The 14,709-nt window shown below is 47.3% G+C and overlaps 1 protein-coding gene across 1 annotated transcript; it reads right to left on the reverse strand.

The window, feature by feature from the left end:
* Positions 1–2,266: 2,266 nt before the first annotated feature.
* On the reverse strand, positions 2,267–8,146 carry PDCD2 (programmed cell death 2). The gene is made up of 6 exons (XM_032837172.1): positions 7,837–8,146; positions 7,094–7,336; positions 6,607–6,738; positions 5,354–5,457; positions 3,608–3,721; positions 2,267–2,857 (listed from the first exon to the last, which is right to left on the reverse strand). Exons 1-6 carry the CDS (start codon positions 8,111–8,113, stop codon positions 2,699–2,701), a joined length of 1,029 nt encoding a protein of 342 aa, XP_032693063.1. The 5' UTR covers positions 8,114–8,146; the 3' UTR covers positions 2,267–2,698.
* Between the last annotated feature and the right edge of the window lie 6,563 nt (positions 8,147–14,709).

Below are 14,709 nucleotides of genomic sequence, written 5' to 3' on the forward strand. Positions count from 1 at the left end.
GCAGGCAGAGAGAGAGGAGGAAGCAGGCTCCCCGCCGAGCAGAGAGCCCGATGCGGGGCTCGAGCCCAGGACCCCGGGATCATGACCTGAGCCGAAGGCAGAGGCTTTAACCCACTGAGCCACCCAGGTGCCCCTCCCTATCTTTTCCTTAAAATGTACAGCCAAATTTACAGCTGGTAGTTTCTTACAGTATGTGTTTTGCTATTTTCAAACACATGGTGTAGTTCAGCATGTTCCTGTGTTCGATTTCCTGCAGATGAGCGGCTACATCCAGAGGCTTGGTCCCTCTGTAAAGACTATGTAAGTGGCATGCTCTGTTGTTAGGAATCCAGTGCCCGGTTGTCTGTCTTCTCATTAATCTGTGAATTTGTTAGTGGGTTGCACATGATGAAATTCTACTTATTTTCTAGTCGTTCATGGAATACTTTTTATAAAGTGAGACATTTCATATAGCAGGATAAATGATTGCTTCTTTCCCTTTAAAAGCTTTTGAGATAAAATACCTGAGTTCATATTGATGTGTCCAATTCAAATTCAGGACTACAGAAGTTTCATTTAATCACACGTTTTTTACACTGAGAATCCTTAACTTTTTAAAGACCATGGACAGAAGAGTTAGGGAATCCCACAGTCACTTCCTTCACCTTACATTATACACGCAGTCGTCTCAGATCATACCACCACCAAGGTGATTATCAAAAAGCACTTACACATACTTATTTTGCTGTGATCTCTGAATTGTCAGGGGATGACGAGACCAGCATTCAGTATCTGAACTCAAAGGACAGGTCAGTGTATTGCTCTCTTGGTACGGGTCAGCAGCTGGGTCAGGCAGCATCTGAGCCAAACAGAAGTTTTGGGGGACAGTGGAGTATGTGGATCAGCGATAGTGAAGGACATCTTTCACAGGAACTTACTGGGTGAGATGTGATCGTTTTAGTGTTTTTCAATGCATCTTGACATTTCTAGAAGTAACTTAATTGCTTGGTGTTTTTATGTAAATTTTTGGTTTTAGGTTATTTCTATTTTGTGTTATTTTGCATATGATGGCCATCCTTTAATATGGATGCTAGCTGGCACTGTGACTTTTTCTTTCTGTTGATTTGGACTACTCTGTAAGCAGAAAGACCCTGTGAACCCTCACCCTAATTGCCAGAACCTGGTAGGGGTACACACCTCAAGAACAGCTTGGCTGGTTATTGCCAACATGCCTGTGAGAATGTTAAAATCATCTAGTGAGGTCTCCAGACAGACCCTAATGGATTTTGTTCAAGTCCTTAGCAGTCAGGGCACTATTCTGCTTTGGGAAACTCACTATAGTTCGCAGTGCGAAGACCCCCCACTAGCCCAGTTTTCCAGAAGCCACCGAACTTCCCACCAAGTGTTGATTCTCGCCACCAGTTGATGACAACTTGTAATGTGTCCTCCAGTAGCCACTGGCTCTATCACTGTATATGGGATTCTCAGACTTTGCTCTCCCAGCTTGAAAACTGGGACACCATCCTCCCTCTTTACAGCCCAGTAACAAATCTCCCTGTCGTAAGTCGATACTTTGGTTTCTCATATGGAGCGATTTCCCTGTATTTCACACACACGTTTATGAACTGTATGTATATCGGTACGCGTAAGACGTGGGCTAACAGACCAGGACTTCTCGTACAAAAGTGTAGTGACATTAACTAATGGTGACATTTAACAAAATGATGCACTTACGGCTAGATTAGCTGTTGGCTTTCCAGTGCTGATCCGCATCAGTGTCCCTTCAGGCTTGCTTTAGTGCTGGGCAGGCATCACTGGTGCTGGAAGAACTGGACGGTCACAGCGTAACTGTGAAACCTGAGGGGCTGGGAGGAGCCTTAGCACAGTCAACAGATTTAGCTGACCTCTGGGCCAGATTTCCCTAGGGAAACCCCAGTGGCCAATGCCTGCCTCCTCACTTAGATTTATTCCCCACGTGTACACTGGCATGGGAGGAGTGGGGGGAGGGGAGAAAGGCAGTCATTCTCGCCTCGCATCTCCTGTCTGAGCAGTGCTGCTGGCGGATCAAGGTCAGTTTTAAAGTAGAGCTTCTCTTGTAGTGTCAGGTATGCACCACGCTCACTTGCCTACTGGGGTTTGTATTTTTCCAGTGTCCTGGGCTTCCACATATCCTAGAGCTGGTGACACCGACCTGATTACCAGTCATGTCTCTTTGGGTTTTACCCACATAGTTTTCTCGGTTTTAACACTGCAAATTTTAGTAAGGAAAATGCTCTGCATGATGATTATCTTACTTAGGCAGTTAACCCGTTTTTATTGTAGAAAGAAACACACATAGGCAAACGATTACTTCACTTATTCCCACCATCCTTGGTTAACTTGCTCACGCTAAGTATGTATCTTTCCAGATTTCTGGAGACATACACATGTATAAATACTTTTCTAAAAATACAAACATATTGTGAGTATCTTTGTGTCCGTTGAAACCTGTATCTTGTGCGTATAGGTGTGTATCCTTAAGACTGCATTACCTTCTGTAGGGATTCACCAGAACTTAATTACCTGTCACCAGACATTTTTGTTGCACGAATATTTACACACCGTAAACTCATCTAAAACAACATCTTTATACCTTTGTCTCTGCTGTAATTATTTCTTAGGATAAATGGACTTGCAAGGTTTAAGAGACTATGCGCATTTTTAAGGCTTTACATTCTCTTCAGGGTGTATTTGTTATATCTTGCTTCCAAACAAATTCCTCTGTGTAGCCAGTCCCCAGTCTACAGTTTTCAGCACAGGTGAAGACAGCCAGGACACCCCAGTCAACACTCCTGCCCAGTCTGTCGGCCTTCAGGTGGTTGAGCAGCTGGGGCATGACCTGAGAAGAGGATGACACGATTAGAGCCCTGCGCTGAGGCAAGGAGCACTGCTTTCAACAGACCTTCCTTGCCAGAGTGATTGCAGGGCCCCTGGTCTTTTTGCTCTCTGGCTTTGACACTGAGAACCAATTACTATCGGATACAGTCTTCACAATTCCTTTCCCCCCCAAGCAACAGGTATTCCCTCCTCCTAACCCTCTGTAAGGTTAGCAGATCACAGTACAAGAGCACTTCTACCTAACCCAAATGGACTGTGACCCTAACAATTCCTTTTGATAAACCATCTGTCTTAATGACTATATCCACCTGTTTCCCTAACAAATCCACAAACTAAGACCAAACCTTACCAAGGCCTCTAAAACGCTCCTGTCACCAAGTACAAAGACCTTAAGTGCCATAACGGGAAAAGAAGGAATAGTCACAATTACAAGGGAACAAAAGGCAGACCCTAAAAACAATGACGTAACCACACTGGGAGTTGGGAGGATGGTCCAGAGGGAATAAGGACTACGTGCCAGTCAGCGGATAATGTCCAGAGACTGACAAGTCATCAGAAAAAGCATTTACTTGAGAGCACTACCGGACGAAACCGCAAGACCGTTGCCTCCAGGGAGTAAGCTCTGGGGTGGGAGGCACTTTCTGTGGTAACAACAGGACCCGTGTGCATGTGTTACTTCAGTAAAGTTTTGAGGCATTTAATAACCTCACTTACGGCAATTATATATTAAAATAGTCATTTAAGGTCATACCTGGAATTCAAATATTCTCTTGGCACCACAGGGGCAATTTGGAATATCCTTTTCTTGAGGGATATTTTCACCAGAGATCCAGATGGGTGCAATCCCTCTGCCGTATCTGAGGACCTAAGATCAGCCAGCGTCATGAGCAAACCTCCACCATCTCCTCTCAACTGCCAGCACGACTGGGTAATAATCTGGGGAACTTTGATGAACACTCACCCGAAAGTTTTACTGTTCCCCCACCTCAGACCCGGCACCATTAATACTTTTTCAGTGTTATCAAATCAGGTATGTTAGCTTATCTGACTCAGGATACCAAAATCCCATTTCGTAGAGGATGATATGGTTAGAATCTGAATCCTGGAATGTTCTGTGAGGGTCCCACCATAATCCTGTTTCTCCATTACCAGCTTCTGAATCCAAAATGTAGCCCAGAGTCTGCTTGTTTTCACAGTGAAAGGAACCTCAGTTAAAAATTTTAAAAGGGACCTGGGTGTCTGGGTGGCACAACTGGTTATGCACCTGAATCTTGGTTTCAGCTCACGTCACGGTCTCAGGGCTGTGAGATGGAGCCTCCAGGCTCAGCACGGTGTCTGCTCGTCCCTCTCCCCCTCCCCTTGCGCGCGCGCTCTTTCAGCATGCTCTCGCGAATGATAAACAAAACCTTGAAATGAAAAATTCTCCCTTGCTTTGCCCCCCTGCCCCTGCTTGTACTGCTCTCAAAATACATACATACATACTTTTAAAGAAATTTAAAGGGACAAATGTCAAATAATACACAGTTGCTTAGATAAATACTACAGAGAGAAACTGCATCGTAACCGAGTGGCTTTCCTAGGTTTTGTTAAAAGCATGTGCAATATCGGGGCACCTGGGTGGCTCAGTGGGTTGAGCCTCTGCCTGCAGGTCAGGTCATGATCTCAGGGTCCTGGAATGGAGCCCCGCATCGGGCTCTTTGCTCAGCAGGGAGCCTGCTTCCCCCGCTCCCTGTCTGCCTCAGCCTACTTGTGATCTCTGCCTGTCAAATTAAGAAAAAAAGTCTTAAACAAAAAGGCATATGCATTACTAAAAACTACCTTCGCAGTGTTTAGGACCTAGGTCTGTTCTTATGATGTTCTTCCCCTGGGTATTTATTTAATTCAGTGACTGCTTTTTAGGCATTTAGCTGAACTTTCTTCAGTGATTTAGGTTTCAGATGATTGTCTTTAAGGGGAATGATATTAATTCAAGAACAGAGATGAAGAAGGGAGACATTTGCTGAGCACTTACTATGTGCCTCCAATTCCCCCTTCATCCTCACAACTGACCTCTAATTTTTTCACACTGTAGATGCAATTATATCAGAGCTCTTCATGTAACTCTAGAATCAAGGATTATTCCCAAACCCAAAGCCCATTTTTCTTGAAAACCAGTGTCTGTGTTAACGTATCATGTTGGTTTTACAAGCAAAAGGTTCCTGTTGGATAAATGGGCAAAAATACCTGTTCCTTTCTTGCTGCCACTGGCGCAAACTGCGTGTATTACAAGCAACATCTTACTCATCTGTGTCTGATGCCTTCTTTAAAATATGGACCCCACGTGATAAAGAGCATAACCTGTCGTTTTTCAGTAATTACTGACAGGATCAGCAGACCATCTGTGTGAAGAATCCCTACTATAAGAGACTACCTTTATCGTAGTTACTTTTCAGGGACTGTACCCTGAAAACACCACCTGAGAAGAACACAAAGAAGAGTTGTAGGAGTTCCAGTTTACCTGTTCTGGCTCAAGGGCTATTTTAGTTTTAAACTTCTGGAAAATTTTATCTTCCTTGGATTCATGTTTTGCCATGGAATCCAATTCCTCCTCAAGTGCTTCACCTGAAAAATATCAGCACAACTGTTAGGGCAATAGGATTAGTGCCCATGACCTGTTATTTCCCACATGCTGCGGGTAGGAAATTTCAAACAACCAACTTCATGTTAAATGAGATTAAAGCCCCATGTTCCCCACAGGCTCTTTCCTATTTTAATGCCTTTTGTTTTCACTACTGCCCTTAAGCTGCCTGGCCCATCCCCATATCTTCATGTCTCACTCATGTCTTTTCCCAGCTGGTATACTCACTCCACCATCACTCACTCTGTGAACCTACCAGCTTGTTCTCTCTGCCCACTCCTCTCCTGGAATCCCAGCTCTCTGAACCACAGTTGTCCTCAATAGGATTTAGTCTGTGTTACATGTACCAAAGTATATTTTTGCTATCACCTGAATAGGAACTATAAACCAATAAGGTGATATTCTAAAGACTGATTTAGACTCTAAAACCCAATTTTGTGGTAGTTAAGTGCTCAAATTCTGGAGTCAACAACATGTGAGCTCAAACTGCAGTTCTGAATCTTTAACAACTTTGGTTACATGACCATGTTACCCAGAAAACTTCAAACTTCTCACTGCAAAATGAGGTACAGTTTCTAACTCACTATACTGCTTTCAGGATTTTTAATGAGATCGTGCACAAAAAGCCCTTGATGCAGAGTAAGACCCGGATAAATGCTGGCTACTAACCCTTCTCTTAGGTATCTGGTCGACCCAGATACCACATTTAGCATATCATCATCATCTCTAGGTAACCTGGAAAATTGGGTAGATGAGAGAAACATTTAAAGGGCACCTGCTCGCCAAACACTACGCCATGTGTCTTCCGTATTTGACCTTAATCTGAGAAACAGATCTGGGATCCAGAGGAGCTTACCAAATTTGCAGCATCTTGCGGAGGAGCCTTACCCAAATGACCACCTGCATACTTACCCTGACATGTCTTCATCAGAACCAGAATCTACCTGATACATATGCCAAGGAGGAGAGGGATAGGAAGGATACTGTCAAACGATAGTGTTTGAGAATCATAGGCTACAGGACTGCATTCACTTCCTGTCAGTACCTGCCTCTCTTTTTGACGTACTGAGCCTTTTCTTTCCAGCCTTTTCCTTAATCACTTAGTGAATCAAGTTCTAAAATTGGTTCCTTACCCATGCTCCCCATGATTTCTGGTTCATTTTCTTTTTCAGCAACTTCAGGTGTAATCTCATCTTCTGTTTCTATTACAATTTCAAATTCTGGAAAAAGGAAGTTGTGGTCTGGAATTGTTTTGTCCAAATAATCTGAAACAAGAGAAGGTAACTAGCATCACTACTAATCATACAGTTTTAAAGAGGATCCAGTTGTCTCCCATTTCTAACGTATACTGGATGCAGCAGCAGTTTTCCCTAATAAATCAACACACACAGTCCCTACAATTTAGGTCATAAATTAAACGCCTGTATTAAAGCAAGTTTGGGACATAACTGAGCAGGCAAGACCTCAGGGCTCCTCTCTCACAGAGGTGTTCCCGGTATCCGTTACTACGACTCTGAAAAGCATAATGCCTTCTCTCATCGTAACTTTTAATCTCAAAACCAAAAACTTGGGTTGACAGATGCTACAAAACTGAGCTACGACTTCAAATGAGTCGCTCACCGGACTGTGTACAAGCCTGCTTATGCCCGGATCTCCAGTCCAGAGTCTGGTGCTCCCTGCTGCAGTAATGTGCCTTGTGGCATCTGGAGCACGTTTTGGGGCCTAAACAGCCACAAACCCTGCAGAGATGAGCACCAGACTGGAGCTGGAGGCGCGCGCACTCTCCCGTCTCTGCAGGAGGGTCCTCGGAAGGCGGCTCGTAGGAGTAAAAGTCGTTTTTCCTGGGTAGCTGATTCCTGAAAACTAAGAGAGAATGAGGAGAAATGTTGTATCACAAATAAGACAATCCCGCAATCCGCGTATCGGAGCCTCCGGCCCCAGGGGGCTGAAAAGACCCGAATTCCTTAAACAGAGAAACAGGAGCTTTTTGACTTCAGGGATCGGATCTTCTGTCGGGGCACGAAGCCAGTTCGGCACCACAGCAGTCGGAGCCGGTCTCTGTCGGACTCCGGGTTCCGCCACGCGGACGGCAGAAGTGCGGGGCGCCGTGCGGGCCCAGCTTTCCGGACGACGGTCCGTGATGTCGGGGGAAGCGCGCCGACTGCCTTCGCCCGCACCGACGAGCCCAGGGGCGGGGCGCGGGAGGTGCCGGGGGGGTGGGGTGGGGGCTGACCCCCCCCACTCCCCGCCCCCGCCCGCCGCGCGGGACCCCCACTCCCCCCACCCCTCCCCGCCCCCGCCCCCGCCCGCCGCGCGGGACCGTCCCCCCCCCCCCCCGGCCCCCGGCCGCCGCGGCCGCTCACCGCGCAGGCCCGCGCAGCACGGCGGCGCCCGGCAGCAGAAGAGGAAGAGGCCGCGGTGGAAGGCGTCGGCGCGGCCGGGCAGCGGCGCGTACAGCTGCAGCAGGAAGACCAGCGGGCGGCCGCACAGCGCGCAGGCCAGCTCCTCGGGCCCCGGCAGCCCGGCCGCCCCCAGCCACGCCGGCCGCCCGCCCACCTTGCTTGGGAACTGCTCGCTGCGCAGCCGCCACGCCGGCGCCGCCTCCACGAAGCCTAGTTCAGCCGCACGGGCGGCCGCCATACGGCGATCGGGGCCGGCGTGCGCGGGGACCGCCTCCGCTGCCGGAAGGCGGAAGTCAGCGCAGAACCGGGTATCTGGAGCGGGCGGGGCGTGGGGGGGTGGGTGGAGCTGCCCGGGAGAGGGGGCGGGACTAAGGAACGACTTCCGGTCCCGTGACCTGGGGGCGGGGCGAGGAGTTGAAAGACCCCCCGGGAGAGGCGTGTGCAAGTTCAGCGAGTAGTTCCACGGTGTCCTTAGTGTCGTTTTTGCCTGTTCCCTGCCTTTTGGACGTGGGGCCCTTTGCCACGTGGAACACGGAGAGTTTTATTTTTTTAAGTAAAAATTGACAAGAAAATTCCAGTTCTAAATGCAACAAGTCTGACGCTTGGCAGTCTGCCGCGGAGCCGCTCCCTGCTCCTTCGAGGGCGGCCCGCTCGCCGCGCCGGTGACCTGCGGGGTCCGGCCGCGCCCCTCTGCGCGGGGAGGGCCGTCCCGGCCGGGACGTGAGCGAGTGGAGCCTTGGCCCCGACGCTTCTATTTTCGGGAGTTATTTTATAGCCGAATTGCGTCTAACGTTTCCTTTCTTCTGAGAGCAAGTTCCTTTAATTCTACTTAAACTTGAGCGTGAAAACATAGTAACAATCTTCCGTCTCGGTGTCACGTCTGGGGCGGTGGTTTGTTTCCCGAAGGGCATGTGGATCCTTCTTAGAGTCTTGAGCAACGAAATTCAGTTCTGTTTTGCTGAAGGAAAAACAACACGAGAATGTTTCTCTTTTAAAAAATTTTAAAAGATTTTATTTACTTATTTGAGGGAGAGAGAGTGGAGTGAGAGAGAACACGAGTGGGGGGCGCAGCAGGCTCCCCGCTGAGCAGTGATCCCAGGAGCCTGGGACCCTGACCTGAGCCCCCCAGGAACCCTGAGAATGTCTATTTTTAGCAAGTAGGTTCTTGAAATTGAGGAAGCCACATCCCTTCTAAGTAGGGTATTTGTAGATGTGAACTGCGTTCTGAGGGAGAAAAACCAGTTTCTTCTCTGTCGAGGTCAGGGAACAGTGCGTAAAAGCAGATCGTCAAAGAATGTTCTGCTTCACTCCAGTGAGGACTGCCTGCTCCAACCCAGTTTTACCCAACAAACTTGTCCTTCCAGCAGTGGAGTCCCAGATTGCTTAGAGAATCCAGTGACTTTTCACACCTCCAGTCTGTGACATACTCTCCTCTTTTCTGATAGACATAATTCAATCATATGAAGATGAAATAATGCCAGAGACACTCCTTCAAAACAAACCCATTTGGGAGATCTGTTTCAGTTCCTACTGTAGATCCCTCTGCTTTTTATCTTTAATTACTGAACATTTTTTACTTGGAATCAATGTATCACGAATTGTAACATGTTTAGTGGGCAAATGTTCAGATCTGTCTTCCCCTCTTTCCCCTAATTTACTGTCAGATCAGCTGTAGCCTATGACTCAGCTTTAGTTTCTGTCTTCATTACAATGGATCTGAAAACATCAGCTTTCATTTCAGAAATCGATACCATCTCCACTCCTCTCCCTAAGTCTCCAAGTGGATGTTCTCCAATGTGACCTTTCTGGCCCCTGTGTCTCCTTCCCACCCCTCCACTGAAGCACACACCTCCCCTCTGGACGTGATCTAGCACCCCCCACACTGTCACCTCAAGGCAAAGGATTTTTTGCGAGTCTATTTTGCAGAGGTTCAGCTGATGACCCTGTGACTCACATCATCACCCTCAAGTAAAGGGAGCAAGCTGGCAGGTCGATTCCCATGAGTTACCAGTATTCTGGAATACCTGCACTGAATCAGCCCCGGCAAGGACGAGTCATTTTGCTGTTGAGCACATGTGCTCCCACACTCCACTGACCTCAGATTGCCTAGGCACCAGACTCTTCCACATGCAGAAGGGAACTTACAGGGACCACTTAATAATTCTAGGTCTATAAAGAGCAAAAGGTGTTTTCCCAAAACACTGAGGAGAAAATGAAGTGGAATAGAAGTGCCCTGAGGTCACAACTGTAAGACAGTCTCTCATGTGTTGCTAGTGGGAAAGGCTCGTTTGCCCTTTGAAAACCATCCAGAACAGAGACTTCACCCATCCCTGGATGGAAAATTGGTATATTAGGTATCCTCACCTTTGTTGAGGGTCTTTAGTGGTTTTGCTGAGCCGTCAGAGTACCAAATGCTCAGCCAGACATTTGAATCTCCACAACCAAAACTGGACCTTTCTTTTGGAGTAATTTCTTGTTATACTCACTTGATATTCCTTATTTGGTGGACAATATCAGGGTCAGGGTTTAGGGTCAGGGTCAGGGTTAGGATCTGGGTCAGGGTCTTAGTGTAGGTCCGGGTCAGTCTCACATTCTGGGTCAGCATCAAGGTCAGTGTTTAGGTCAGGGCCGGGTTCTGGGTCAGGGTCAGGGTCTGGCTTGATTATAAGTGGTCTCCTTTCCTTTCTTCTCTTTCTTCTCTTTTTTCCTCTTTCTTAGCCTTTAGGATGGACATGACTCTCATGGTCACACATGCATCAGAAGTTGGTCTGGGGAGCATTGTTTTTATTCCCCTCAGTGTTGGGCTCTAAAAGAAGAGAGAAATATGGGGCTGGCCACTGACTGTTACAAATCCAACTCAACCTGAATCATGGGTTGTGGATGGCCTCAGAGGTCATGCAGGATCCTCCCACCCTCCCACCTATAAAGGGTGCTGCTGGCTCCACTCTGCCTGGGGATTCCCAGTCTCCAGCACAGGGCACTCAGTAGGCATGTGTGGATTTATATAGGATGAGGTGTGCACCAGCCCCTTTGTTCAGCTTTCTTGTGGGCTGGCGGTGCCCTCCTGGCACTGGCTGGATCCTTCATCCCATCCAAGTGATCAGGAGCAGACAACGAAGTCTCAGAAGAGCCCTTGACCTCGGAGCATCCGTACAGGCACCTGTGGTCCTCCAGCTCTGGCCAACCTTGGTCTTGACAAACCCCACAACATTTACTGAGATGACTGCATTCCCAGGCAGTGTAATAGGCCCACAGACCGTGTAGACAGCTCCTTAGGATGTTTTCATTCCCAGCGTCTATGTGGTTGAGACAAGTGCTTCCTCCCTCACAGTCTCTGAGCCTGCTAAGAGAGAGATTAATCCTCCAAATACAGAATGTGGCTCTGGCTACAACAGCCATGCAGCAGACTGTCCTTATAGTCCTTTGGCCATGGTCATAATGTAAATTTTTGAAATGCATACTTGTTAGGAATCAAGGACATAGGAACAATTGTGTCTCCCAGCAGGCAGTATCTCCCTGGGACTGCATGGTCTCAGAGAGCTGCATGCATGACCCAGGGTCTTTGGCCCTTGAGCGGCCTTCCAGGTGTGGATTCTGTGTTGTGGAAAAATCCTCAAGCCTCCCACTGCTTCACTGAACAATAATTTCCTGACCACCCTCACGTTTGGTCTCTGCTCATTGTAAAGGAGAGAGAAGAGACTGGAAATGAGCCAGTTTGTTTTCTGGGGGTTGGATGATTAATGTTGTGGGGGCAGGGATGACTCCCAGGCTTCCCTCCTCCCAGGGATACGAGTGAGGTCTGTGTGCCTTCCAGTCTCTGATAAATGAGGACTCAATGCCCAGGGCAGGAGCCTTGAGTTTCCCACCAACAGCAAACCGCTTTTTCAGCAGTTGGAAGAGGGTCTTGCCATCATGGGAGGACAAGAAGAACACTGGATGGGTGGCTTCAGCCCCTGACCCTAAGTGGGCCCCTTCCTTTCCTGGGCTTCAGATTCCACAGCCGTGTAGTCACCCACCAGTGATGTGGGATCTGCTGCTTTTCCAGCCCAGCATCTGTTCTCATGTCCAAAGCCAGCATCTCAGCTTCCCTTTGGGAACCACCTCTTGCCTGCCTCCCATCCAAACAGTTCCGGAGGGCAGACCCCACATTCCACCCACCTCAAAGATGGACACATGATCCAAGTCTACCCAACCCTGTGCTCTGTCCTCTGGGTGCTCTGATGGCTTCAAGGATGATAGTATGACCCAAGCCAGGCCAAAGACACTTAAATCCATGACCTCATGGAACCCAAGAGAAAGAGAAACTCTTCCCATTAGAATGGATGGCGAGTGAGTGTCAGCCTGGAGTTATGGGAAGCCCCAGAAGCAGTGAGAGAGACTGTGCCTATGAACGGCTCCTCCCCATAGCACTTAGCAGGATGGAGGGTCGGAGAGGGTCCAAGTCACACTGTGAGAGAGTGAGCCCCTGAGCCTGCCAAGTCCAAACCCAGTCTTAACTTGCCTCTTGCAAGTGTTAATGTATTTCTACCGTTAAAAAATATTGATTTATTTCACTTCAGTAGGTGCATCAGGATTGACAGTCCCTGAGACTTCCCTTGCATAGTGTCCTTACTGGGAGTAGCATGGCTGGGGGAGAAGACGACGATAGGTGGGGCCGGTTTCAGGACAGCTCCAAAACAGCTCTGCCTTGTTCCTTCTTTGTCTCCAGAGAGGAAAACCCCAGAACAGTGAGGGGAGAACCAGCAGGAGGAAGAGGCTCTTGGATGGTCAATTGCCTGCTTGCTTTCCCCTTATTTTAGAGTCCATTTTGTTAATGTGCATTTTTATTAGGAAATCACCTATTTCCTCTAGCCTTCCTTTCTGATGCAATAGGTTTCTCTTACCTGACCTTTAATTTCTACTCTTTCCATTTTTTTTGTCAGGATTGCCACAATTAATGAACAAATGTTGGTACCTTATTATTTACTGAAGTCCATACCTTATTCAGGTTCCCTCGGTTCTACTTGTTCCAGCTCCAGTTTCCTGGGCAGGACAGCACATGACATGTGATCATCACATCTCTTTAGGCTCTCCTTGGCTGGGACATGTGTTGATGACCTGGACAATGTTGAGGAGGATTGGTCAGACATTTTGTACATAGACCTGCATTGGGATTTACTTGTTTTTCTCTTCGTTCGACTGGGGTTGTAGTTTTCGGGGAATCAGATCACAGAGCTAAAGTGCTCTGTCATCACTGTACAACAAGGGAACACTTGTCTCTGTCTGTGTTAATGCTGGCCACCTGGCCGAGGCAGTGTTGGTCAGGCTTCCCCTCCATGAAATTACTCTTCCCCATGTGTGTGCTGTGACTTCAGGAGCAGGAAGACACCTGCCGAGCCACACACTTCCGGAGATGGGAGTTAGCTTCTCCGCCTTGATGGGTGGCTGAGTGTTTACAGCTGTTATTGGAATTCTGTTAGAAGAGGTCTACTCAACCCCAATTGTAAAAACCTGTGAAATCTATTAATAAAAAAATAAAACTGGGTAATTTAAAAGTTCACCTTGGCTTTATTGAACTGTTCTTGAATTGGGCAGCATCCCATCCAGCAAATAGGATCTTCTTTGAGCTGCATGGAAGGAAAGGCTTTTAAAAGCAGACAGGGGATTGGAGAAAAGTAAATTATTAGCAAAGGATGCATTGTTTTAGGCAAGGTCAGCCTCCTAAGGGGAATAGAAGGGGCCATTCAGTACATTTTCCAGGTTGACTGGTTAAAGTTTACATGGAGACGAGGGTATGTGAAACTGTGGTTGGGTTACAAAGTAAGTCCTTGTTTGCTGACCTGGGTCTCTTAACATAAGTGACCCCATTTTGGGCCTGTGGTTTCTTTTTAACAAATCATTTATTTTTACCAGCACTTTCCATCGTCTCCTGTTTTCCACTGACATAATTCTATCTTTCTGGGATTTTTTCTTGGTACTTCTTTACTTTCTGATACTTTAAGTTATCCTGGCTCCTACATTTGCTGTCTCAGTCCTAGTGTTGGCAATTTCTTCAAAGAGGCCTGGCTCTTTTTCATTAGAGAATGGTATTAAAGTCTCACCTGTGGGAATTGACCTTGCTCAGTGGGCAGTGCAAGGCAACAAATGCATCTATTCCCACCTATGCCGACACACCTAGTTATGAAGATTTCTGTGTGGAACTGTCTGTGTCCATATCCAGCTAAAGATGAGCTTATACTGATGTCTCCAACCTGATCTACCACCACGTGGAGCTGTGATCTTCTCCCTTTGCTGGTCTGTAACTTTCTACTCCACCAATGACAAACTGGCTCTCGCCGCCTGCCATGTATTTACTTCATTGCTCCATTCCAGATTATAGATGTGGTGTTTCCAGATCTGTCACTACCACCCTGATGGGAAAGAACTTGGTGAAATTGAGTCCACTGTGTAGGCACAGCACATTTTCCCTTTAGTATACAGACTCCACTCATTTCCAAAGTTACTTAGGTCAGCATCTTTTGCCATACAACCTGCAGTGAGTGTTTTTTCAGACATTTCCAATACAGTTAGATTACTTGTCATATTCTGTATTCCACTGAGGGGGCAGAAGAAATTTTGCTCATTTGAAGGTTCTTCCAGCGGGACTGGGAATTACGTTGACACAAGACAAGATTAACAGGAGGAAAAAAACCCACAAAGTTTAATCATGTACACATGATTAAATGACCAAGGCAGGCAGGTTTCATACTTTGTGGACAGATAGAAAATCAATCTGTGAGGAATTCACAGAAGAAAGAAAACAACCTTGGGAGCTTCAATTACTAAGGAGTTCTAAATTTGACTTGGGGTAGTAAA

Source organism: Lontra canadensis, unplaced genomic scaffold (assembly GCF_010015895.1).
Source record: "Lontra canadensis isolate GAN:19392208 unplaced genomic scaffold, GSC_riverotter_1.0 scaffold97, whole genome shotgun sequence".
NCBI lineage: Eukaryota > Metazoa > Chordata > Mammalia > Carnivora > Mustelidae > Lontra > Lontra canadensis.

What these genes read in the sequence shown, in the direction of transcription:
- PDCD2 (XM_032837172.1), bottom strand. Translation starts at nt 8,113, where the DNA reads ATGGCGGCCGCCCGTGCGGCTGAACTAGGCTTCGTGGAGGCGGCGCCG. An exon ending in GTGCTGCGCGGGCCTGCGCG is followed by an intron (nt 7,337 to 7,836) that starts GTGAGCGGCCGC and finishes ATTCTCTCTTAG; the next exon opens with TTTTCAGGAATCAGCTACCC. An exon ending in GCAGGCTTGTACACAGTCCG is followed by an intron (nt 6,739 to 7,093) that starts GTGAGCGACTCA and finishes CTCTTGTTTCAG; the next exon opens with ATTATTTGGACAAAACAATT.